The sequence below is a fragment of the Polistes dominula genome, unplaced genomic scaffold (genome assembly GCF_049000335.1).
Source record: "Polistes dominula isolate Pdom_NZ unplaced genomic scaffold, Pdom_raw_medaka contig_15, whole genome shotgun sequence".
NCBI lineage: Eukaryota > Metazoa > Arthropoda > Insecta > Hymenoptera > Vespidae > Polistes > Polistes dominula.
This window is the reverse complement of record NW_028300915.1, coordinates 2,772,501-2,798,003: the sequence shown is the minus strand read 5'-3', so window position 1 is coordinate 2,798,003 and position 25,503 is coordinate 2,772,501. Positions and strand designations below refer to the sequence as shown.

Sequence of the window (25,503 nt, the reverse complement as noted above, 5' to 3'; positions counted from 1 at the left end):
TTTTGGGTTATATTATTTATAGGTTTTATCGTTCGATTTAAGATCGGTGTAATAATAATTTACGATCAATCGTTGACTATTCACAGTTGTTTACTTCCTTTTAAGTACTTTTTTTTTCTTCTTTTTTTTTTTTAAATTGGATAAATCGGAATATTCATACTTTTAAATGTCTTTTTTTTTTTTAACTATGACATTTTTGCTCGTTACAGTTATTCGTAGATCGATAAGAAATTCTTACTACGAGGATACCTCATTATTCTTAGGGTTTTTTCATTAGCGAAAGTAATTACTTACATCTTCGATCGTCCGACACTTTATCTTTTTCAACATTTTTCTTCTTCGTCTGTTCATTTAATTTTTTTTTCTTTTCTATTTTATTTTATCTTTATCTTCTTTTTCTTTTCTTAACGATCATCATTCCGTTCGTTAGAATTAATTGTAAAAAGAAAATAAAAAGCAAAGCATACCCACAAGATTGACGTAAGTTTTATTAAACTCGAGTTAATTTCTTAACAAAACGGTTCATCTTTTTTGTTTTTTTTTTTGTTTAACGCAAAGTCATCTTATTGTATTGACAAATAAAATTAAAAAGTAAAAAAAAAGAGATAGAGAGGGAAGGATACATTTTCTTGTCCTAGGGATGACGTGACTTTTTCGATTGATCTGTTTAAATTATACCACCGTAGTGTTTTTATGACGTTTCGTAAAAAAGACATTTTCTTCGAACGTGTAAAAGGTCCCTCGTCATAAAAATGTGTGTAACCCCCTTCCCCCAGTTTGAGGGAGGAGAGACACAAGAAGTGTCTACTTTTTTATTTCATTCTTTCATCTCTATTCGTACAATAAACTCGAAAGATGCATAAATTGGTTCGATGTTTTAATTATATTACAATTTGTTTTGTAAATTTTAATAAAGTCACTTTAAATACTTGATCTGAAATATTGAATATAGATAGAAATATGTATTTAGTGTGATGGATAATAATAATTAATAAATAATAAAATATTTAAATAAATATATAATTAAATACAAATATTCTTAGATGATAATAAAACGATATTAAAATAATAATAAATAATAAAAAAAGAAAATTAATATTAATAAAATTATAATAAAACTAATGGAAAATAAAATGTATAACACACTGTATAAATAACTTTATATATATAAAAATTCAGTGTTACAATATGTTTGTCCATTAATAATTTCGAAACTACTCAACCGATTTTAATGAAATTTGTTTTATTTCGTGTGATTTCTTTCAACTTAGAATATAGGATAGTTTTTATTGCGATTATTTTGTATTTTGTATTGCTAATTTACGAATTTATTGTGTTGTAAGGTTATCTAGGTCTCTAAGTTGTTTAAGTATTCAATAGATGGCGCTGTATTACAATTCAATTATTTCACGTATTTTTCAGATTTACATAAGACATAACTAACCTTGCTTTTTATATTTTTTTTTCGAGTATTATTATTTTATGTATTTCATTTTAATTGCAATATTATTTTGCGTATTGTTATAATTTACTAAATAATTAAGAATTATATTAATATTATTATTAAAAATATTATTATAATAATAGTAAGATATATTAATTTTGATTGAATAGTAAACAACCATTATACAGTTTCTCTTTACAAATTTTAATATTATAATATTATATATTATAGCATTACAACCGCTTGTTTACTAGTTCATCTTATAAAGGAACATATACAAACACAGTTTAAATATTATATATTATATATTTATTATTTAGAAGTTATTTAGGTCTTTAAGTACTATAAATTTTCAATAGTTGGCTCTGTATTACAATTCAATTATTTCAATTTATATACGACATAACCTTACTTTTTCTATTTTTTTGTATGTTTTTTGTTATAATTAACTTAAATACTTAAGAATTATATTAAATCAAACATTTTATAACAAAGCCACAGTCAACTTATGGCCAAAGCATCCTAGTAAATATATATTTACAGTATATACTGTAAATGATCATCGATATCGTGCTTGCTAGCATGACGATGAGAGCAATTAGAAGTTTACAAGAAGATGGAGAAAATAATAAGAGAAATAAAACGAAGAAGTAAAGAAAGTAGAAGAAGGAGAAGGTAAAGAATAAGAAGAATAAGAATAAGAATAAGAAGAAGAAGAAGAAGAAGAAGGTTCGCGGCCTAGTTATTTATAACTACAGCGAGAAAAGTTGGAAGTTTCATCACAGTTGGCTCTCGGTATCATCATCCTTTAAGAAACCTCCTTCTGAATAACGCATTCGTCGATCCTTTTATCTTTGTCTGTAAAACGGATTTCTCTTCTTCTTCTTCTTCTTCTTCTTCTTCGTCTTGTCTTTTTCTTTTTCTTCTTCGCTTTTACAGATAACATACTTACTTCTCTTCTTCCCCTTGTTTTCTTCCATTACGAGTGTCTTTGCAACGATCGTTCGTTCTATCGTCGCGGTTGAAGATTTTTCAAGTTTCGTGAGTGCTGAACTTTTTATATTTCTCTTTCTCTTTATCTCTTTTATTTTGTGTTTCTTTTAGTGTCTATCTTAATCTATTCTTTTCTTTGTGGTCTCTTGACAAAATAATGAAACTATAGTTAATATATATATATATTGTCAGTCAATAACTTATATTGATTTTGATTTAATCGTTTTTCTTTATTTCAAATTCATTTAATTTTATTCTTAATATTTGACCTTTGTTTATTTTTCATTTCTATTCTGTTATAATTATTATCGATTCGTAATTTTTAGATTTATAAAAAAAAAAAAAAAAGATGAATAGAATCACAGACTGTTTATAAAATTGGGATGAGTGGATAGAAAATATTTCTGGAGTTTAATATAGAAATTATTTTGTTTTTTTTATTTTTATTTGAAAAAAAAAAAAAATAAAAATAAAACAATGAAAGAGTTTTGTTATTTCGAGATTCAAAATTATTTCAATCTCACCCTCTTAGAATTTTAATAATATTATTATATTTAAATATAATATATTTGACAAATAATATAATGTAATATTAATAAAATTATAATAAATTGATAAAACGATATAAAATTATAAAAAATAATATAATTTTAATTATATTATTATAATAAATTAATTTATTAATATTTTTTATGATATATAATTAATAAAATCATAATAAATTAATATAATAATATAAAATTATCAAAAATAATATAATATTTCTTTCATTTAATTATTGATCTTCTGAATCCTATAATTTCAACCTGATTTTATGTTGGTTTAATAAAAGAAAAAAGTAATCGTTTATTCAATTTCTATGAATCTATGAAGAACAAAGGTTTTAGACAAATAGGATGGATAGATAGATCAAATCGCGTTTGAAAAAGTTTCCCTTTAATCCATTACGTCGTAACCTTCCAGTTTATTCTGATCGAAAAGGAAAAAGGTACGAAGAGAAAATCGCTTTCTCGTTTACAAGGGAACAAAACCGTACGTTTTCATTTTCCACAATCCCCTTTTGCATTTTTTCTCTCTCTCTCTCTCTCTCTCTTTCTCACTTATTTTTTTTTTTACTTCCTTATTTTTCTCTCCTTCTTTCCGGTTAACTCTCTCAGTCCGAACGACCCTTCTGTTTTTTTATTTCTTTTTTTTTTTTTTCTTCCCGATTCTCACCCTTATTTACGACCGTAATGTTGAGGAACACTGACAGTGAAATGAGTTTGCGTAGGTGTGCGTGTGTGCGTGTTTGTCCTGTTTATATGTATAGACAAACGTAAATGTGTGCATTTCTGCGAAGAAAAATGTTTCGCATGCGAAACAACTTAATGACACCGATAACGCGACTAATTTATACTCTCGACGAAAGTATTCGAATCTCGTTTCAACGTGCCTGGAATTCAATTTGCATTCTGTCCAAAAGAATAATAATAATAATAACAATAATAATAGCAGTAGTAGTAGTAGTAGTAGTAGTAGTAGTAGTATTGGAAAGAAACAGATGAAAAAATTGCTACTAAGTATTTATCGTATTATTTTATTTAAATACTTTTTTTTGTTGCTTTGAAATGATGATAACTATATATATATATATATTGACGAAAGTATTAAAAAAAAAAAAAAAATAAAAAAATACAGGATTACTCGAATATTTCAATTTTATTCTCGAAGTGTCAGAAATTCGATTTTATATATTTCTTTTTTAAAATAAAAAAGTACAATTTTTTTATACAATATATTATTATAATATTTATAATAACATAAATTAATTATTAATATATTTATAATATTATAATTACTGATATATTATATAATATATTTTTACATATTATTATAACATTTATTATAATATACATTAATTATTTTTTAAATTAGTTAACTATTTAAATTATTGAATTAGTAAATTATGACAATTTTTGTTAAAAACAAAAAATTAAAATAAATAGCATGTAATTAAAATAACACAATAATAAAATAATAAATAATTAAAATACTTATTTTATAAAGATAAAATTTAATTATTCATCAAATATATTTATATAATATAAATTTGTGTAAAAATCCCCTAAACAAAATCAATCCAGTTTTTTTTTTTTTGGTATTTTATTAAAACCAAGTAGAAGTAGAAGAAGAAGAAGAAGAAGAAGAAGAAAATAAGTGGAAACTTCGAACAAATATATTTTCACGTCTTTAGTGGGAGTTGGGGGGTTAATAGATCCTCCAAGCCTTAAAACTAAAATGTTTGGGGGTAGTTCCGTGCTTCGACTCCATGACACGTGGTTCTGGAAATTCTAACATTTTTCTTCGACGTTTAACCGTTTTTCTTCAACGTCTACCATGGTTCTTCTTCGGTGGCAAACTCATGGGAATACAACTGAAGTTTTACTTGATCAAACATTCCCATACCAACACTCTTGTGATTTCGTTAATTCGAAAGGTAGAGAAAGGGCAAATTAATGAGGGTTTGTATATGAGATTATGAGATTACTTTTATCATAATTAACGATTCTTTTTTTTTTTTTTTTATCAATTCTTACTAATAATTATTTCAATTTTAATGATTATTTATGAAAAAATAGAATATTTTTCTATTATTATAAAAAAGAAACGTAAGTAATGTGACTAGTGTTAGACCAGAGTTGTCTAATTTTTGGATACTTTTGGTTGATGTTTGTAGAATAAAATTATTTTAGGTTGTATAGTTAAAAACTATACTAATTGTAACGATAATTGTTAAATTATTATTATGTTAAATAATTTAACAATATTCTTTATAAAATTGTTTATGTTGATCTCTTTATTAAATTATTACTAACGTGTTGCATTATTTAATAAAACAAAATATAATATAATATAAATATACATATAATATTATAATATAATATAAATTAAATATAATATATAATATAAATCATCATTTATATATTACAATTATTTATATTTATATTTTTATATTATTTATATTTTTTCCCATAAAACATACATCATCTTTATATATATATATATATATATATATATATATATTAAATTAAAGAACAATGTTTAATTCCAATAATCCTTGAAATTAAATTATCAATAATGAATCTCCAAAAAATGATAGTATTTTAATACATGACATGAAAATACGTAGACACGAAGTTATAAAGTTATACCATTAATTTGAAAGAATAAAAAAAATTAAAAATAAAAATGAATTTACTTTTCAGTAGAAGATTTATGTACATATAAGTAATACGTGAGGAACGTAGGAAGCACGTTTACGTGCAAAGGACAATTTTGGTTGACGTGTGAAAGCCGTCCAGCAAATAACGTTAGGAAAGTGTTCCAGACATAGAGAGGGAAGGGAATGGTTGAGGTTTGAACGCGTTTCTCTAAAGTGACTATCCCTCTATCTCTTTCTATGTTCAAGGGAAAACGTTTGCTATCTCTTATGCATAATACAGTGAGATAGAGAGAGATAGAGAGAGTGTGTGTGTGTGTGAGAGAGAGAGAGAGATTCGGTAAGGTTAGTAGTCCTCATTTGAAATCGCTTGTTACTCGAAAATGAATCTCGAATCAACTGAAATCTTCTCTATCTATCTCTATCTATCTCTCTTTCTATTTCTCTTTCTCGACGAATTCATTCACATGGGTTAAACTCGAAATCGGTGAACGATAAAGCCATAAAAGCTAGCTAGCTAGCTAGCTAGAGCTAGGTAGATAGAGCTAGTATGTTACCACGAGAGGAATGCAGTTTCCGTGGGCAGCTTACATGAACCGTGCAAGTTCCTAGAAACACAAACTTTATTGTTTATGCATTTGGTATCCTTTATACGAAGATAACAAACAAATTCTTACCCTTGTTCACCTGTGTTTACAATTAAAGGATGCTTCCTAAAACTTAATGGTATATACTTAAAAACTGTATTCCTATATATTTAACGATTTATGGTATTTATTTCATATATATCTTAATTATATATTATATATTGTATAGAATATAATTAATAGTATATAGTAATAAATATGTAATTATAAATATAATTATAATTAATAATAATACATAATTAATAATATATATTTATTTACTGAAATACTTTGGAATATTTTTTATATGAAAAAAAAAAAAAAGAAAAAGAATGTTAGATTACTTATTGGTCAACCCAGTGACCAGGTGACCGCATAAAAAGTGTAATTGATCGCCTTGTTTGATTATAGGTAAGCAAGTAACTACAACAACGATCTTTTCACAGATGCCTAATTGTACGTCAGGATTAAGTCATGATACTAGTAGTCACGATAGTAACTAACGAGTTTGTTGCTTCCAAGATTTCATTTCTTTTTCATTTTTTATTTCTTCCTATATTCATTGGCTTTGTATTTTTATTTTTATTTTTATTTTTATTTTTATTTTTCAAACCAACCAGTCAACGAAGTACCAATTTTCTTCTCAATGCTTATTCATAGTGATATCATATAATATTATGCGTTTGACAGTAATAACGTATCGGTACTTAATTGACGTTCAATCAAATATCTTCTTTTAAAAAAAAAAAAAAAAAAAAAAAAATAATGTGAGTTAAAAAAAAAATCATTCGATCATGAACACCAATGAAATCACGAAAGATAGATATAAATGACTATCTACATTTCACAATATCTCAAATAGTATTATACTAATGTTAAGTATTCTATAATTATATAAAATGATGACAGAGAAATAAAAAAATTTATGCGTGTGCACGCACAAATACATAAACATATATCGCATAGACGAAAAATGATCTAACCATCGATTAGAAATTACGAAGTAGGTGAATTAGCAAGATGGATATAAAATATAATATACTCCAGTTGATATTTTGTTTCTTTTTTTCTTTTTTTTTTTTTTATAATGCAAGAGTATGGTACAAGGAATAAAATATTTAATAAATGTCCTCCCTTATAGAAGTTTTAAGTGAAAGTCTAATTCAAACTTGTGGAAGCTTACAATTTGTCTAATCGTCGTGTTCTACGTCGATGTGATCATCGTAGGTTGAAAATGTGGTTAACCACTTTTAACAACAACCATAATACATCTGTAACATGTAAAAGTACCTACATATATATATATGTTAGAAAATGAGTGAGAGGGAGAGAGAAAGGACTAGTTTACGTGTTCCTCTTGAAGAACCGCCCTCGGTTAGTTCCTATCACGATTTCGCGACTGTTCAATCTCTTAACCGGTCGTTCTAACGTCGTTACGGTGATCATTCGTGCGTATTACGAATCTCTAACAGGGTGTTTTCATCCAAACGACAGACACGAAATTAGGCCTGAAACTTAATACCGATCTATCTAAGGAATACATATATCGATATCTTTCAAAAATTCATTTTAATCAAAAGAATTCTATACGTTCTATTGATTACAAATATTAGGGGTGAATCATAAATTTAATGTACATTTTTTAATTAAAATGATAATTAATTATTTGTAGAATAAATTTTACAAAATACATGTTTTTATTAATTTTAATACAATACTAAAATTAATATTGTATTAAATGTATATATATATAGTTTATATATAATCATATATAATTTAATAATTAATACAATACTAAATTTTTAAATTAATAAACACTAATTTTAATAATTAATACGATACTAAATTTTTAAATTGATAAACACTAAATTTTATAATTAATATTGTACAATACTAAAATTAGTATTGTATTAAATTTAAATATATAGTTTATATATAATCATATATAATTTAATAATTAATACAATACTAAATTTTTAAATTAATAAACACTAAATTTTATAATTAATACGATAATAAATTTTGAAATTAATAAACACTAAATTTAATAATAAATACAATACTAAAATTAATATTGTATTAAATTTATATATATAGGTTTTTTTATATTATATTAAATTATATATTATTCATATATAAATTTAATATAATATTAAAATTAGTATTATATTAATTTTTACAAACATATAATTTTATATATATATATATAATTTTCTAAATAAATTAGAAAAAAAAATTCAATACAATTTCTAAACAAATTTAAAAAACAAGTTTAGATTTTATTTTCTTGCAAATTCATTTGGTTAGATATGACCGCACTAGTTACATCTATTTTTTTTTCTACCTTTTAACAAAATTATTAATCGGGAAAAAAAAATTGAAAGTCATTATAATCTCTAAAAAGTATGTCAAATTGTTCATTTATTCTATTTATCAAATTTTTCCAATTTCTATCAATAAATTCGTTATCAGAATCGCGTATGCGTATAACCATAAGCTGCTTATATAATTGGATTAAATAATTTCGATGATATAATAGGAATCTTTTATTTCTATTTCGTTCGGTTTCAATAATCTAATTTATTTTATTCAATAGAATTTTGTTGCTTTTTTTTCTCTTTTCTGTTTTTTTTTGTCTTTTTTTTTTTTTACGAATCAATTGTTTCGATTTCGAGAAGAAAGACTTTACGATAAATCATATCGTGGTTCAACAGATATAATTTCATTTTCTTTGTATAAAATAAATATTAATAAAATTCCTACGAGAAATATATAAATCGTTTGAGGATAAAATCAATTTACTAATTAACCGCTATTCGTTTTATATTTTTCTTAATATAGCGATATTAATTGAATCCATTCGAGATATCGTTTAAATCTATCATCAATTTTTTTTCACTAAATATGAGAAATTCATTTCTAAAGAGTTTAAACCAGCGTAAAAAGAATTCAAAGAAAAAATGTACTTTAATATCGAAATTAAATATAATACAAATAAAAAAAAAAGTGAATAATAAATTAATTTCTAATTCATGTACGAAAGAAAACCTCTCTTTTTCAAATTTAATTGCATCTTCTTGAAAAAAAAAAAAAAATGAAACTGATTATCAACGATATGAAAGATTGATCGAACATCTCGAAAAGAATCGATCAAAAAGGGGGACGAAATTGGAAGGAAAAAGGAAATAAGGGATGAATAGAAAAATAGATACAAGAGAAATATACATCCTCGTTCCCTATATGTGTGCATATATATCAATGTATATATATATGTATATATATGTGTATGAATGTGTGTGTGTGTGTTATGGAAAATGGTGAGATTTTTTTTTCTCCTAGTGAATTCATTTCGATCAGGAGTAAAGTAGAGTAGAGTGACTCATTGTTTCGTGCCATCCAGCCAGCGATATGCAAATAATACGGGAGTGAACCACTACGAAATCCGATTGGCGGGGAATGTGCATGCGATTTTGTGGTCGGTGATAGCCACCCACACACAATAGCGAAAGGAAAACCGGGCTGCCGTTGTCGATGTTCAATGGATTACACAGATTCATTGATACGTATTACACGTATACTTATCTATGATAGATACTGATTAACTATTCATCGTTCATAAATCTTTTACTTTGTTATGTATCACTTTATGTTGTCCACCTTCCATTTATTATTATTATTATTGTATTACTAATATTGGTATGACTATTATTATGTATTCTTGTTATCGTTAATATATTGGTATTATATCGTTACTATTGTAACTATTGTTTATACTGTTTAGAAATCTTTTACTTTGTTACATATCACTTTATATTACTTGTCCACCTTCAATTATATTAATAGTATTAATATGAATATATTAATTTATATATTATAATATAAATTATAATATTGTATAGTAATATTATATTTTATATATTATATGTTATACATATATAATTTAATAATAGTATAATATTTTCTTAACGGACCTTCTACTCTGCAATTTAAAAAAAATTTTTTTTTTTTTTTTACATTTTTCGAATGTATATATATGTAGAAATATTGTGTTAAAATTTCAAAAAAGATCCGATGTCTCTAACTACATTTTTGGTGCCTGAACGTAACTACCTCGGACCGCTTTCCTGAGCGTTCGGCGCGCACGGACGACTCTTATCTTGTTCAATCCCTTTCTCTTTCATTGTTTATTCAAGCAGTTTTTTTTATTGTAATCTGTATAATCCTTCGTATTGTCAGGTATATTTTTCGGGGGATCAGACATAGAGAAATATATAACTGTCTGAAGATGATGATATATAGATTATTAAATTATGATGATGTTAATGGGCTAATAATTTGAATAATACGTGGCCCATTGCTGGGCCCATTAATCGGCCAATGATCAACTACCATTAATGGGCCGATAGTAACTGCCATTAATGGGCCGATAATAACTGCCATTAATGGGCCGATAATAACTGCCATTAATGGGCCGATAATAAATGCCGGTAATGGGCCGATAATAAATGCCGGTAATGGGCCGATAATAAATGCCGGTAATGGGCCGATAATAAATGCCGGTAATGGGCCGATAATAAATGCCGGTAATGGGCCGATAATAAATGCCGGTAATGGGCCGATAATAAATGCCGGTAACGGGCCGATAATAAATGCCGGTAATGGGCCGATAATAAATGCCGGTAACGGGCCGATAATAAATGCCGGTAATGGGCCGATAATAAATGCCGGTAATGGGCCGGTAATAAATGCCGGTAATGGGCCGATAATAAATGCCGGTAATGGGCCGATAATAAATGCCGGTAATGGGCCGATAATAAATGCCGGTAATGGGCCGATAATAAATGCCGGTAATGGGCCGATAATAAATGCCGGTAATGGGCCGATAATAAATGCCGGTAATGGGCCGATAATAAATGCCGGTAATGGGCCGATAATAAATGCCGGTAATGGGCCGGTAATAAATGCCGGTAATGGGCCGATAATAAATGCCGGTAATGGGCCGATAATAAATGCCGGTAATGGGCCGATAATAAATGCCGGTAATGGGCCGATAATAAATGCCGGTAATGGGCCGATAATAAATGCCGGTAATGGGCCGATAATAAATGCCGGTAATGGGCCGATAATAAATGCCGGTAATGGGCCGATAATAAATGCCGGTAATGGGCCGATAATAAATGCCGGTAATGGGTCGATAATAAATGCCGGTAATGGGCCGATAATAAATGCCGGTAATGGGCCGGTATTAAATGCCGGTAATGGGCCGATAATAACTGCCGGTAATGGGCCGATAATAAATGCCGGTAATGGGCCGATAATAAATGCCGGTAATGGGCCGATGATCAACTATTATTAATCGGCCAATGATCAATTACCATTAATGGGCCGGGGTTATCATTTGGATATTTAGCCCTCTATGGGCTATTAGAAAACGTCAATGATCGGCCGTTAGTTGTCATCCTTTGCCCGGCGATTGGCCATCCAAGGGCCTGTTTTCAAACTTTGTATGGGAAATTATTAATATCACTCGACTTGAAAAAAAAAAAAAATAAATAAAAGAATAACTCCACCCCAACTTTTCACCTTTACCAACCCCTACCCCAACTTCTTCTTCATATTCTTCTTCTTCCTCTTCCTTTTCCGCGTTGTGTTTACACTTCCCTTATTATTTTCATTTCAATTCTCATTCTAATATCTTCGACAAGGAAACATTTTTATTTTATAAAAAGAAAAAGAAATGAGAAATGTTTAATTGATCATTGAAGTGGAATTTTATAAAATAACAGATTCCCATGTTCTCAACCCTTTTTAAAGTTTGTTTGCATTTTAATTTATTTTCATTTCAACTTGTTCGTACACTTTCGACGGAGACTGTATCTTTCCTTACAAATAGAAAGGGATCATAATATCTCACGATTCATAAAAAAAAAAAAAAAAAGATAATAATAATTACCATACGTGTTCCATCGACTGGTGTAAGTACCTCAAAACTAAGGCACTGAAGCAAAAATACAAGCATCCTCCGGCACTTTCTAAAGATGTACAGAAAGTGCTAAAGCCTATTTATGAGGATCTGACTAAGACAGAACTGCTGGAAAGATGTTTAGGTGGACATACACAGAATAATAATGAAAGCTTTAATAACTGCGTATGGAACATGGCACCTAAACACCTGTTTAACGGCAAAAAAGTTGTTGAAATTGCGTGCAAAGTTTCAGCATGTATCTTTAACGAAGGATTTCAAACAGTGATGAAGATAATGGAAACGATGGGCATGAAACTTGGGCCAGGAGCGATCGACTTTGCTAAAAGACGCGACGACCGACGTATCGAATCTGCGAACCGTCGAAGCTCTGAGTGCTCAAAAGATACCAGATCAAAGTGGAAGAAGGCAAGACTGGAAGAAATTGAAGAATATGAACAAGAAGAAGGTCTATTGTACGGTCCAGGCATCGCAGATTAAGTTTAGGTAAGAATTTTTAACGATTTTGAGTAGAAAAAAACTTTAAACGCGTTTATCTCGAAACTATGTTTTGAAATACTAGCTCCATCGTATCTCACGAATCAGTAAACCGATTCTTATAAAATTTAATCCACATATTCTACACATGAGCTGTAACAAAGTGACGGAGAGTTTTTTCTTATATTTTAATTTTTACTATTTATTTTTAGTCAAAAACAATAAAAAAAAGGTCAAATTTACGTTTTTTTTGTAATTTGTCCACCATTTTTTTATTTATTGATAAAATTTTTATATAAAACTGTCACTTTGTAGCTGAAGTCATACAGAATATAAAACCATTTTACTTTTATGTTTCAGGTAAGCCATTCTCAAGTTCTGATGGAGCTACCAAAGCACTAAAGTTTTAAGGTGTTTTTTTATACTACTGTTTTTGCAATAAAAAATTAATTAAAATGAAAAAATAAAAATTCATTTATATAATTTAAGACTCAATTTAACAAACCCAACAACTTTTAGATCGATATCTTTTATAGTTTTCTTGGAAAAAATTCGCGAAAATAGCCTTTTTTTTAGGTGCTCAGAGTAGAAGGTCCCCTTAATATATATAAATTGCTTGTCACGTTGTTTGTCCGCAATGGACTCCTAAACTACTAAACCGATTTTAATAAAGTTTTGCACACTGTGTGTAGTTTCATCTAACTTGAAAGATAGGATAGTTTATATCTCAATTTATAATCGCAATATTATTTTATGTCGAATTATTTGTTTATTAACAAAGAGTCATAATTATCTTTTTTAGCTCGATAAGATTCTAACAGATGGCGGTATAAGGTAATACGTTGACTTAAAGACGTGTGTATCGGACTGATTGTGAGCCACATCAACGCGTAGCGGGGCACCTCTAGTTATATATATAAGTTAATTAATATAAATTAATATTAATAATACTAGTATTAATATTAATAATATTAAAGTATAATTAAGTAAAGTAAAGTATAAGAATAGTATTATTACTATTGTAGTAATAATAGTAATAATAATATACTATTGGTATAATTATTATTACATATATTATCGTTATCGTTAATATATTGGTATTAATTATATCGTTATTATTGTAACAATATTATTTATATCGTTGTAAGATTTAAATTAACCACGTACTACATTTTTTTGTGTTTTTTTCTTTTTAAGTATACACTCTTACACATAGATTTTTAAGGTTCTGCATATTTTTTTGGGGATCATTTTATTTTTTATTTTTATCATAAAAAATACAAATTTTACTTTTCATCGTTTCATCAATTTTACTACGCTCGCAACTGTAGTAGTAATAATAAAAAAAATAAAAAAAGGGTATCATCAAAGTAAAAAAGATTGTTCTTAAAAATTTGAAGATTTTCTTTTTTTCTTTTATATCGATTTTTCTTATCTATTACATTAAAGAATGAGAGAGAGAGAGAGAGAGAGAGAGAGAAAAAGTTTATCTCATTTCTCAAGTATAATGAAGAATCTTTTTCTTTCCTTCGATTTTATCGTATAACTCTTGAAGGTTTTATAGACAAGAAAAAGAAAGGAATCATTTTGGCATGTAAGAAGAAAAAGAACAAGAAGAAGCTTTGAATAATCATCAAAGAACTCGTATAAAAGACTTAACCACCCAAGATCGACGTTTCGAAGAGAGAACTAACGCAAAAGTTGGTTTATTACAAAAAAAAAAAAAAAGAAAAAAAAAATAACAAAAAGAAAAACAAAGAAAAACACAAAGTTGAAGAGTTGGTTGCACGGTGGTAAAAACGAAGGGAGGGAAGAAGGGAGGGTTGGTTGGTTGGTTGGTTGGTAGGTTAGTTGGTGAAGGCGGGGGTGGGGGAAATGAAGAAATAGTCGGTATCAAAGTGCTGACCTGTTAAATGGTTTAAAAAAAAGGAAAAGGTTAAAGGGAGAAAGGGACTATTTGAGAGTAAAGCGTAAAAAGGTAATTTAAAGTTTTGTGCATCGTTCATCCTATAGCATACGCATTCGAGTAGCTAACGTTTTCGAGTTGTACGAACCTTTTACCCACGGCTATTTCCTAGTGCGAAAGCTCAAACGAGTTACGATCAAATTGAAGAAAGAAACAGAAAGAGAAAGAGAGAGAGAAAGAGAGAGAGAAAGAGACTGAGTGAGTTGAAAGGTTCAAAGGTTGACACGATAAATGAAAGTAAAAAGAAAGAAGAGAAAACCACGTCATTTGAACGTAAAAAAAAAAAAAAAGAAATATATAAAGTACAAAAAGAAGAAAAAAAGAGAGAGAGAGAGAATGATTCGAAGTTTTATGTGATAATTAAAAAATAAAAGATTAGAAGACAAAAGATGAAAGATAAAGAAAATAATAAAAATAAGAGAAAGGGCGAATTCAATGGTTTAATTGTTAAGTAATAAATGATACAAAAAATTCACAATTGTGATGTTAACAAGTAAAAAATAAAATAGTAGAACAAAATAAAAAAAAAAAATATATAAGAAAAAAAGGAGAAGAAAGGGTATATATATATATAGTGGGGAAGAAGAAGGTTCACAGATTCACAGGTTCACATTTTTCACAGTTGAAAGAAAACGATAATTAAAAAATAATTATAATTAATAAACAAAAAAAGAAAATGTAAAAAATATGCAATAAATATAAATAGAATATAAAATAATAGAGAAAGAAAAAAATATAAGAGAAAAGGAGGGGGAGAGAGAGGGGTAGGTTGCAAGGTGTACACATGAAAACTGAATGAAAAAATATAGAAGAAGAAACAATAATAATTATTAACTCCATCGTGTCACATTATTCATAATTACATAATATTGTTATTAAATTAATTATTATTAAATATTTAACAAAAAATATTTTCATATTTTTTTATACTTTTTTTTTTTTATTATTTTTGAAACGTAAAAACAAGAATGATAAATAAATAACGATGTGAAAAGTAAGAACAAAAAATTAATCTATAAAAAAAAAAATAAATAAATAAGGCAAGAAAAAATTGACAGAATATGAGAGTGTGTATATGTGTGTGGTTATGAAAGAGAGAGAGAGAGAGAGAGAGAGAGGAAAAAATATTTTGGTTGAAAGAGAAGTACCATCAATATCTCTTCTAAAACGTGAACTGAGAATATTCGTGAACGTACGACGAAGCGTATAATTAACAATTTTCCTCCTTTTGTTTCTACTAGACAAGTGAGAGGCGCCGTCGCGACGCTCCTACGGTAATTGAACGGAAGAAGAATAGTAGTAGTAGTAGTAGTAGTAGTAGTAGAAACAAGAGAGAAAGAGAGAGAATAGGTAGATAGAATTTCTGTGCTGTGAATGAGATGGACTTAACGAGAACACCTATAGAGAAATAGAAAGAGAAATAGAAATAGTGAGAGAGAGAGAGAGAGAGACAGAGAGAGAGGGGGGGAGGAAAGAGGAGAAGGGAGGAAATATAGATAGATAGGTAGATATAAATATATGTAATGTTATATGCAATATGAATAGAAAGTTATATATAGTAACATAAATTATGTACTCCTGTGTACGGGTTAAAGTATTGCTAAATAGTGATAACAATAGTTATCTGATCGTAATATTTATTTATAGAGTATTTTTATAAAAAAATATAATATTACGCTGAGGTAATAGTAATATTTATTATTTTGTTTTATTTTTTTTTTTTTTAAATTTGATGTGTATGTATTTATATATAATTTACTGCAACTGTGATTACATATAGATAGATAGAGTGTGTAATAATAAAAGTATGCCGTATAGATGAGAGAATAACATTTACAGAATATTTTAAATAATTTAAATATTATTAATATTTAATTAAGTATTGTATATATAATTATATTAAGTATATAATAATTAAGTATATGGAATTATATTATAATTATATTGTTATAATTATATTATTTCATTAGATATAAAATATAATTATAATATTATTTAATAAAATATAAATAATTTTATTATTTAATAAAATATAAATAATAAAATTATTTAATAAAACAATATAATTATAATATTTAATTAAATATTATTATTTATTTAATTAAGATTATTTATATATATATAAAAAAAATACATATATAGAATGATCGACAAAATGTTTGTCCTCGAGATAAAATAACAAATGTATAATATTAGTATTAAATAATTAATTTAATAACAATATTACAATTATGAAAAATCTGACACAATAGAGTTAATAATAATTATTATTGTTTCTTTTTCTATTTTTTCTTTCATTCGTTCTTTCTTTTTGCTTTTTTTTTTGTTTGTTTGTTTGTTCTTGACATTAGATGAACTTACAGCAATTGAACTAAAAACTACTCGCGAATGAAAGAGAAAAAAAATAGAAAGAAATAGAAAGAGAGAAAGAGAGAGAGAGAGAGAGAGAGAGAGAGAGAGAGAGAGAGGAAGAGAGAAAACACTTTTGCTTTTGCCCTCGTAAAGCTTTTCCACGAGTGCTTTTTCTGCCTTCCTTGCTTTTCTAACTGGAATAAAGGAACTTGTGTATACGTACGTGGGTATACACACGTTCATACAAGTTGAATTATCGAGCAATGCGATTTAATGGCCACTACGGAGTGCTACACTATAGGGAATAAGAGAAAGAAAGAAAGAAAGAAAGAAAGAGAAAGAAAATGGTGACGTGGTTTAGAAACGAACAGAACTCTATGCTCGATCATGGTCGTCTAATCGAGATTACGCGAAAATTCTGGTAAGGAAAAGCTTTTCACCCCTTTTAAGAATAGAAAACTGCACTTTTCTACGGTTTTACGATTTTTACATTTTATAATTCAAACTATTCACAATGATGGATTTGCTCTTTTTTTTTATTTGTTATGTTAACTTTTTACACATAAGTCAACGTACATATCACATATCTTCATTTACATGTAATATTTCTTTTTAATTTCAACACAATCTAGATAAAAAAAATCCCATTTACATAATATTATCTTTATTTTAATACCACATATACATGACGTTTCATCTAATTCTGAAAATTAGTAATAAAAGCATGTAAATTCGTGTTAGGGGTATATAAATTTTAGATTATATTGCACGGTAAGATCAATGAATATATATATATATATATATAGATATATACATCATTTCATTACATATAGTGTAACACCTAAACTAAAATACTAATCTACCAAGTTCAAAACAAATGATTCATTTATTCCATGCTAGGGTTAAAATCTTCTTCGTGAAACGTACACACTCACACACATACATATAAACATACACACATACCTATCGTCCTACATATACCTGTTATATACAAATAAATAGTCGGATTATAATTCGTTATCTGTTAGCACACGCACGAGAGGTGCATTTTATATGATAAATTAGGCAATCGTATTCATAAATCTTTCGTAACAATTTATTCTCCTTAAAAAAGGATTTAATCGATTTTGCCATGCAATGCTACTAATAATAATAATAATAATAATAATAATCATAATAATAATAATAATAATTATCGTGTAAAGTATTTCTCTCTCTCTCACTCGGACTATTCCAATTTTTTATAATATTTCGATAGATATGCAACGATAAATGCATGGAATTTAACGTTCCAAAGCATTTGAGATCTTTCACGCGAATATTAGCCTCAAAAATTTTCCACCTCCACCACCTACGTTTTACCAGAATTTTTCTACTTTATTTTTTTATTTTGTTTTAATTTTTTTTATTTTTTTATTTTCGCAATCTCTCTCTCTCTCTCTCTCTCTCGTAACAAAAAAAATTTTTTCTCGTTCGTCTCTTTTTTTGTTTTGTTTTTGTTTTTTTTTTCATACTTTCCTTCTCATTTTTCGCATATAACAAGCGAGGAATATATGCATTAACCGTGCAACGGTAATATGCATTTAAACACGCGAGCCACCAACGTTAAAAAAAAAAAATATATATATATATATATATGAATTTTTTCGTCAAAATTCAAAAATCGTGCTAACATATGTTTCTTCAATTACATATTATTTTTCACTTTTTCTATTTCTTTTTAGAGATTTGAACACTGGTGAAAAAAAAAAACAAAGATGAGATTAATCGAAAGATAGGAAAAATAACGGCACATATATATATATAGGATATTTTTCAAATCAAATCAAATTTTATACGCGTATGATTTTTAAACAATAATACGAAAAAAAACAAAAGTAAGGAATAATAATAAAGATAGAACAAGATAGAACATATTTATCAAAGTTGTTTAAATAAAGTCGTTCGATTTTTATTGCAAATTTTTTGTTCCCTTCCTATCCCTACCATCCCACCCTTTCCCTTCACCTCCCCCGAACGATGCTCGGATTAAACAAAAAAGGCTTCTAAAATGTTAGCAATTCAGTGTGACGATAAACGGTGAATTTGAATTGGACGAGAGGTAAAAAGAGTAAGCGAGAGAGACAGAGAGAGTAAACGAGAGTAAACGAGAGTAAGAGAGAGAGAGAGAGAGAGAGAGAAAAGAGAATTGGTCTATCAATTAAATTCGGCTGACTAATTCAACGCGATCAAGCTTTTAACTCGGTCGTTAAACTTACCTACGATTCTTTCCTTTTTTTTTTCTTTTTAATTTTTTTTTCTTTACTCTCTCTCTCTCTCTCTCTCTCTCTCTCTCTTATTCTTTTTCTGTGCTTCGTGTCCTATTCCCTTCATAGTTTTTTTATTTTTTTTTTATTTCGCATGTATCTTCTTTCGTTATTTTTTCCTATTTCTGCACATACGTATATACTTAAAGGTACGTACGTGTATATTTTTTTTTGTTTCCAACCTTTAAACGAGCTATTTCACGTTTTTAGTTCTATCCTACATCCAATTTTACATTTTTAATCTATGAACGAACATATTGTATACGTGTTATATATTATACTGTACGTATATACTTATGTATGCATGTATATATATATAACATCATGTGGTATGTATTCGAAAAAAATAAAAAAAAAATAAAAATAAAAAGAGAGCTCGTTTGGAAATTTGATTAGGTAACTTTTTTAAAACGGCCTTTTATTTTCAAGTGGACCACCATTTAAATCCCGACATGTGTGTGCTTTTTTTTTCTTCTTGTTTTACTAACTTTTACACGCGTTAACTTTTTCGTATACATATATATATATATATATATATATATATATATAGCGTAATAATATCTTTCTCTCTTTCTTTCGTTCTTTCTTTCTTTTTAATTTTTTTTTTTTTTTTTTACATTCATTCATTTCATTCATTCATTCATTCATTTTTTTTCCCTCTCGATTGATTTACGAGGACTGACATTAATTCTCATAAAGAGTAATAACACGCCATTGGCATCCTTGATGTTTTGTTTCTCATTCAATAGACCACACACATACACAAGTGTTACCCCCCCCCCCTTTTTTTTCTTTTTTGTTCATTCTCATTTAATTTCATCCTACTTTATTTTTTCTTTTTCTCTTTTTGTTTTCATTTCTTTTTTTACCTTCCACTCCACCCCCTCCTACAACTCCCTTTTTTTCTATTCTTTTTATTTCGCTCGTTCGAACGTTTCAAGAGTGGCAATTAACAATTTATCATTCGTGAAAATTTCCTACACCAATTCTACTATGAAAAACGTTTTATCGTTGGTTTCATTTCATCATTTCTTTCTCTCTCTCTCTTATTCTTCATTCTTTTGTTATTGTTCTACTTGTTTTTTTTTTGTAATTCAATTGAATTCATATTTATCAACTAACAAATTGCGAGAGATCTAGTTCAATGAACCTTTTTTTTTCCCTTTAATACTTTTTCCTCTTCATTTACTTTCTTTTTCCATTTTTTCTTTTTTTTAGATTAAATTTATTTATTTATTTTTTCTTTTAAATATTCGAATTAATCCGTCGTTCGTATCGCAACGTGTGCAATTATTATCGATGATTATTTTTAATGAAAAACTTATAAATAATAAATTATTACTCATATTTCATTTGACCGATAAATATATGAATATTTTATAAAGTATAAATAATAATAGTATGTCAATATTTTTAATGGATGCATGATAAATATTGGTTTTGTGTATTATAGATATTGACAAATTTTTATATTTATCAATACAAAATATTATTCATATTTTATCAGATTGTGGAGGAAAAAGTTTCGTCGTATTGTAATGCAAAGACAAACCAAATTCACCCTCCCTCCCCCCTCATCCACCCTCCGATGTTTTCAATGAAGTCTTGATTAAACCCAAATACGTGCCATCTCGTTCGACTACCATTTATTACCATTGTTCAGTTAAAACCATAATTCCGTTATCCCATAGTATTCGATTTTATCGATTTTTTGTTTTATATTGATTGATAAAATACGAAGAAACAAACATTTTTTTTAAATTATAAAATATTAAAAGTATTTTAAGGTTATTTAGGTCTTTAAGTACTGTAAGTTTTCAATAGATGGCGTTCTATCACAATTCAATTATTTTGATATATTCATGTCATTCTTTTTTTTCAAATTTATATATGAAATAATTAACCTTACATTTTATTTGTTTGTTTATTATTATTTTATGATTCTATTGTAATTGTGGTATTATTTTGGGTGTTGTTATAATTTATTAACATTAAATTAACATTTTATAATAAAACCACAAAGAGCAACATGTGACTTGACCATCCTAGAATATATATATTGACAATAAATTTAAAATAATAATAAAACAAATTAAATAACAAAATATATTAATCAATGTAAGATAAAAATCAATATTTCGTTGTAACAAATAATGGTAGCATGAATATCGGATCGATAAATGAACAATTTAGGTCATTGGTTTATCAAAGATTAGAAATTTGGTAGGAAATTGAGATCATCAAAGGGCTTTCATTTTAGGCTCTTTTCGAATCGAATAAGGTATGAGGAGATATATAGTACGTGTGACGATCAACCAAGCGGACATTAATCGAATGGATAATTTGTACGGCTCGTGTGATCCGGATCCATAATTATCACTGTCTCTGAGTCCTGATGACGAAGGGATTATGGTCAGCGGATCGTCAATCAGTGTATGTGTCTATGTATTAGTATGTACATATATACATATATACGTATATTGGTGAATATATTCCGTAGAGGTGTATTCGTTAACAAGATAAACTTGTTAATCATTGAAAATCTGATTCGTATAGATTTTTTTTTCTTTTTCTCTTTCTTCTTTTTTTTTTTTATAAAACGTAAAATACGATGAACAGGATGATGGAATAGTTTATTTTTGTAATGAAAAAATATTACAAAAAAAAAAATAAATGATACTAATTAATTGGATTTTGTTAAAATCGAACGAGTATCATTTTGTTAATTATTCTATTATTAATTTTATATGAGTGCATTAGTAATTTTATAATTCGTGTACACGTATATACATACACGTACATACATAGACGTATATGGGGACGTGTAAGTATTCGTAGAAACAGATAATGAAACTGATATTAATTATTGGATTACAAAGTTTTTGGAAATTTCGGTATGTGCTATCGTTTACAAGATTAATTGGATTTGAATAAAGGGAAAGAAAGAAAGATATATACATATATAGAAAGAGAAAGAGAAATTTGTGAATGTAAATTGTGTCATGGTGAAAAATAAATTAGCATAAAATTCTACAAATGTAGATATTAACATATATATTGGTAGGTCGTTAATAAAGTCTATTATTTATTTTGAGCGTTGTTTGTTTGTAGTTCGTTTCGAAAGATTGTTTAAATCACCAACCACCACCACCACCAACACCACTACCACTACCACACCATGATCATCAACCATGGTATAAGGGTGGATGAGAAATTTATATTCAACGAGTTTTCTAGCTTGCTTAAATTATAGTGAAAAGATTTTATAAAAAAGCTCGTTGATTGGGCTCACTCTCTCCTCCCTTTTCTACCCCCATGAATAAGACAATTTTTTTGATCGAATGGCGATACTTAAAAAAAAGTTAATTATGAGAGACATGTATATATATTATATTCTGATCTAAAGTCGGCCCGGTTAACTTGGTTCGTGCATGATACTGATAGATGAATTCAATTAGTCACTTGTCGTGTAATCTCATGTTGGAAGATAATCCGTTATCTTGAAATATCCTTGGAACTAGAAGGTCTTGTCTCTCTTTCTCTTCTATGTTTGGAAAACAAAGTAATCCACTTATGTATCTAAAGAAAAACGTATATATATATATATGTACGTATGTATGCATGTATGTATGTATTTAATTTGTGAAGATTGAAAAAGACACAGTATACTACTGACACTAAAATTTACTCTTATCTTGTTACTGAGTATACTTAAATTATCTAGTTATTTCATAGATATTTATTAATATATTCAATTATTCTTATAATAATATACTAAATATTATTTTGTGTGTTAATATCATATTGTATTACTATATATTACTAAATATATAAATAATATATTAAATTATATAAATATTATATATTAATTATATTTAATATTTACATGATTACATATATATATATAATTAAATTATCTTACTTATTTCATATATTTCTTAATGTACATATTATTATATATACATTAATAAATAATAAATTATTTAAATAATTTAAATTATATATATTTAATATATATAATTAAAAATTGAAAATTAATATTTATTTAATATAAATATTAAAATAATTATAAATTAAATAATTTAAATTATATATTATTATATATACAATATTATAATATTAAATATATTATTATTTAAAATAATTTAAATTTAAATTAATAATTTAATTTAATGTAATAATTTAAATTAATTAACAATTTAAATTTATATTTATAGATATATATATATTATAAATTTAAATTATTATATATATATATAATTTTAAAAAAAGAGTACACATATTTTGGTTCTTTTTGCAAGCAAATCAATTATTCAAAATATTTATACACTTTTATATATTTGCCAATTTTGTATTAATATTTGTATTTATACAAAATATAAATGTTTGATTATAAAAAAAATTGTATAGAAACGTTTAAAAATATTTGATAGTTTATTTCTATATACATATAAGAGAAAAATATGGATCAAACATTAATAAAAATATATGTGTTTTTTGATTCGATTGATTGCTATGGTATGCGAGTGTTTATGTGTGTATGTCGATAGATGCCGAACACGTCTCTGACATTTTTATTGGATAATTTTAATTTCGTTAAGATTAGAACTTGGATGTAATCCAAAAGGGAAGTACATACATACATACGCACGTTACTTTAGGTCATCGTGCCAATGCACCGTTTTAATACGTGACCAAATGTCGTTACATTGTTTTTTTTTTTTTTTTACATATATATATTTACAGGTGATTCATTTAAACGGTCACTGGATCACACATCGATTATTTTTCTATATTTTCCTTTATTTTTTTTTTATAGGTTTTTATTTCTTTAAAATAATCACGAATATAAATATTTGATTTCTTTTTTTGTTCTTTCTTTTTATATCTGCCATTTGATATAAATATTTGTAAAAAATGATAAATAATGATATTCTTATCCCTTTTACAAGATAAAAAGAAATGTAAAGAACGTAAAACTATATTGAACTGATATTTTATAAACTTGGCAGGTGTCAAATGCTTTCTTACAGATGAAAGTTGTTCCGTCGATATGATAATATAAAAGTTTGTTTGCCAAAGATAGAGAAAAATAACCTTCTATCTTCACGATACTTGATCTTCGTCTCTACGTTGTCTTCTACGTCGTTGTCGTTGTCGTTGTCGTTGTTGTTGTCGTTGTCGTCTTCATCGTAGTCTTGTTTATTCTTGACAACGAAAAAAAAGTTTTTAGTTTTCAAAAACATAGACAAATATTTACCATATAACTTTTACTTCAGGGCCAAAGTTAAGGGAGTATATTTTGTTTCGTGAAATATAAAATTATTAATTGGGCCAGTTGCTAGTTACCGTGTCTAACATGGAAACTAATTTTATTTTGTCTTTTTTTTGTTTTTTTTTTCTATCAAAGTTACTTTTACTTATTGTTAGAGGAAATAGGAATAAAAAAAAATATTATATTCCAAGTTTGTTTTTGTATTTTTGTCGAGGATTGAAACATTTCAACCAACTTTCGTATATTTTTTATCCAAGAACAAAGGAAAATTTGCGATAGTTGAATAATAATCGAAATTATTAATTAATATTTATTTTGATATAAAAAAAAAAAAAAAAAAAAAAAACAGAAAATGTCAATACGATCAATCATTTAAGACCAAAAATTCTGAATAAAATGTGTAGTTTTTTTTTTTTTTTATTAACGTAATTATATACAATATTCAACAATCTAAACGAAATACATTTTTCTACAATGAAAAAAAAAGAAAGAAAATAAATGAAAATGTTTATAAGTAACCATCATCGTTGTATTATATTATATTATATTATATTTCGTATCGGAATAAAAATGAGAAGTTAAAAACAAGAAAAAAAAAGTAAAACGGGGTAGAAATACAACGTTAACAACGAAGTCGTGTAAATAAGTTAGAGATGGGGATATAAACGTATATAGATGTATCAATACAAATATATATATATATATATATATATCCTTTTACAAATCGACAGTAACGTAAATATCGTGGTTCAGTGAACGTTCCTACGAAGAGCAGAGTGTTTCAGTTCCCCGAGGAAATCCCACTCGTCACGAGATACATTGAGATGTCCATGAAATCCGACGAAAAATTCCGATCAAGTACTAACCAATACATAACTATTT

The 25,503-nt window shown here is 26.8% G+C and overlaps 2 protein-coding genes across 3 annotated transcripts in view; both read left to right on the top strand.

Moving 5' to 3' along the window:
* Positions 1–25,503, top strand: part of LOC107068856 (uncharacterized) — a 157,722-nt gene that overhangs the window by 8,086 nt on the left and 124,133 nt on the right. The window lies entirely within an intron of this gene.
* Positions 12,097–13,546, top strand: LOC149033165 (uncharacterized). 2 transcript variants are annotated; one of them, XM_089170476.1, is made up of 2 exons: positions 12,097–12,731; positions 13,525–13,546. In XM_089170476.1, the coding sequence occupies exon 1, from the start codon at positions 12,420–12,422 to the stop codon at positions 12,723–12,725; it is 306 nt and encodes a 101-aa protein (XP_089026602.1). In that variant the 5' UTR covers positions 12,097–12,419; the 3' UTR covers positions 12,726–12,731; positions 13,525–13,546. The 2 variants fall into 2 exon arrangements, with proteins under 2 accessions (XP_089026602.1, XP_089026601.1); XM_089170475.1 differs by lacking the exon at positions 13,525–13,546 and adding an exon at positions 13,083–13,189 and having other exon boundaries at positions 12,101–12,731.

Excerpts from the sequence above, each read along its gene's own strand:
- LOC149033165 (XM_089170476.1), top strand. The coding sequence starts at position 12,420 with ATGGCACCTAAACACCTGTTTAACGGCAAAAAAGTTGTTGAAATTGCG.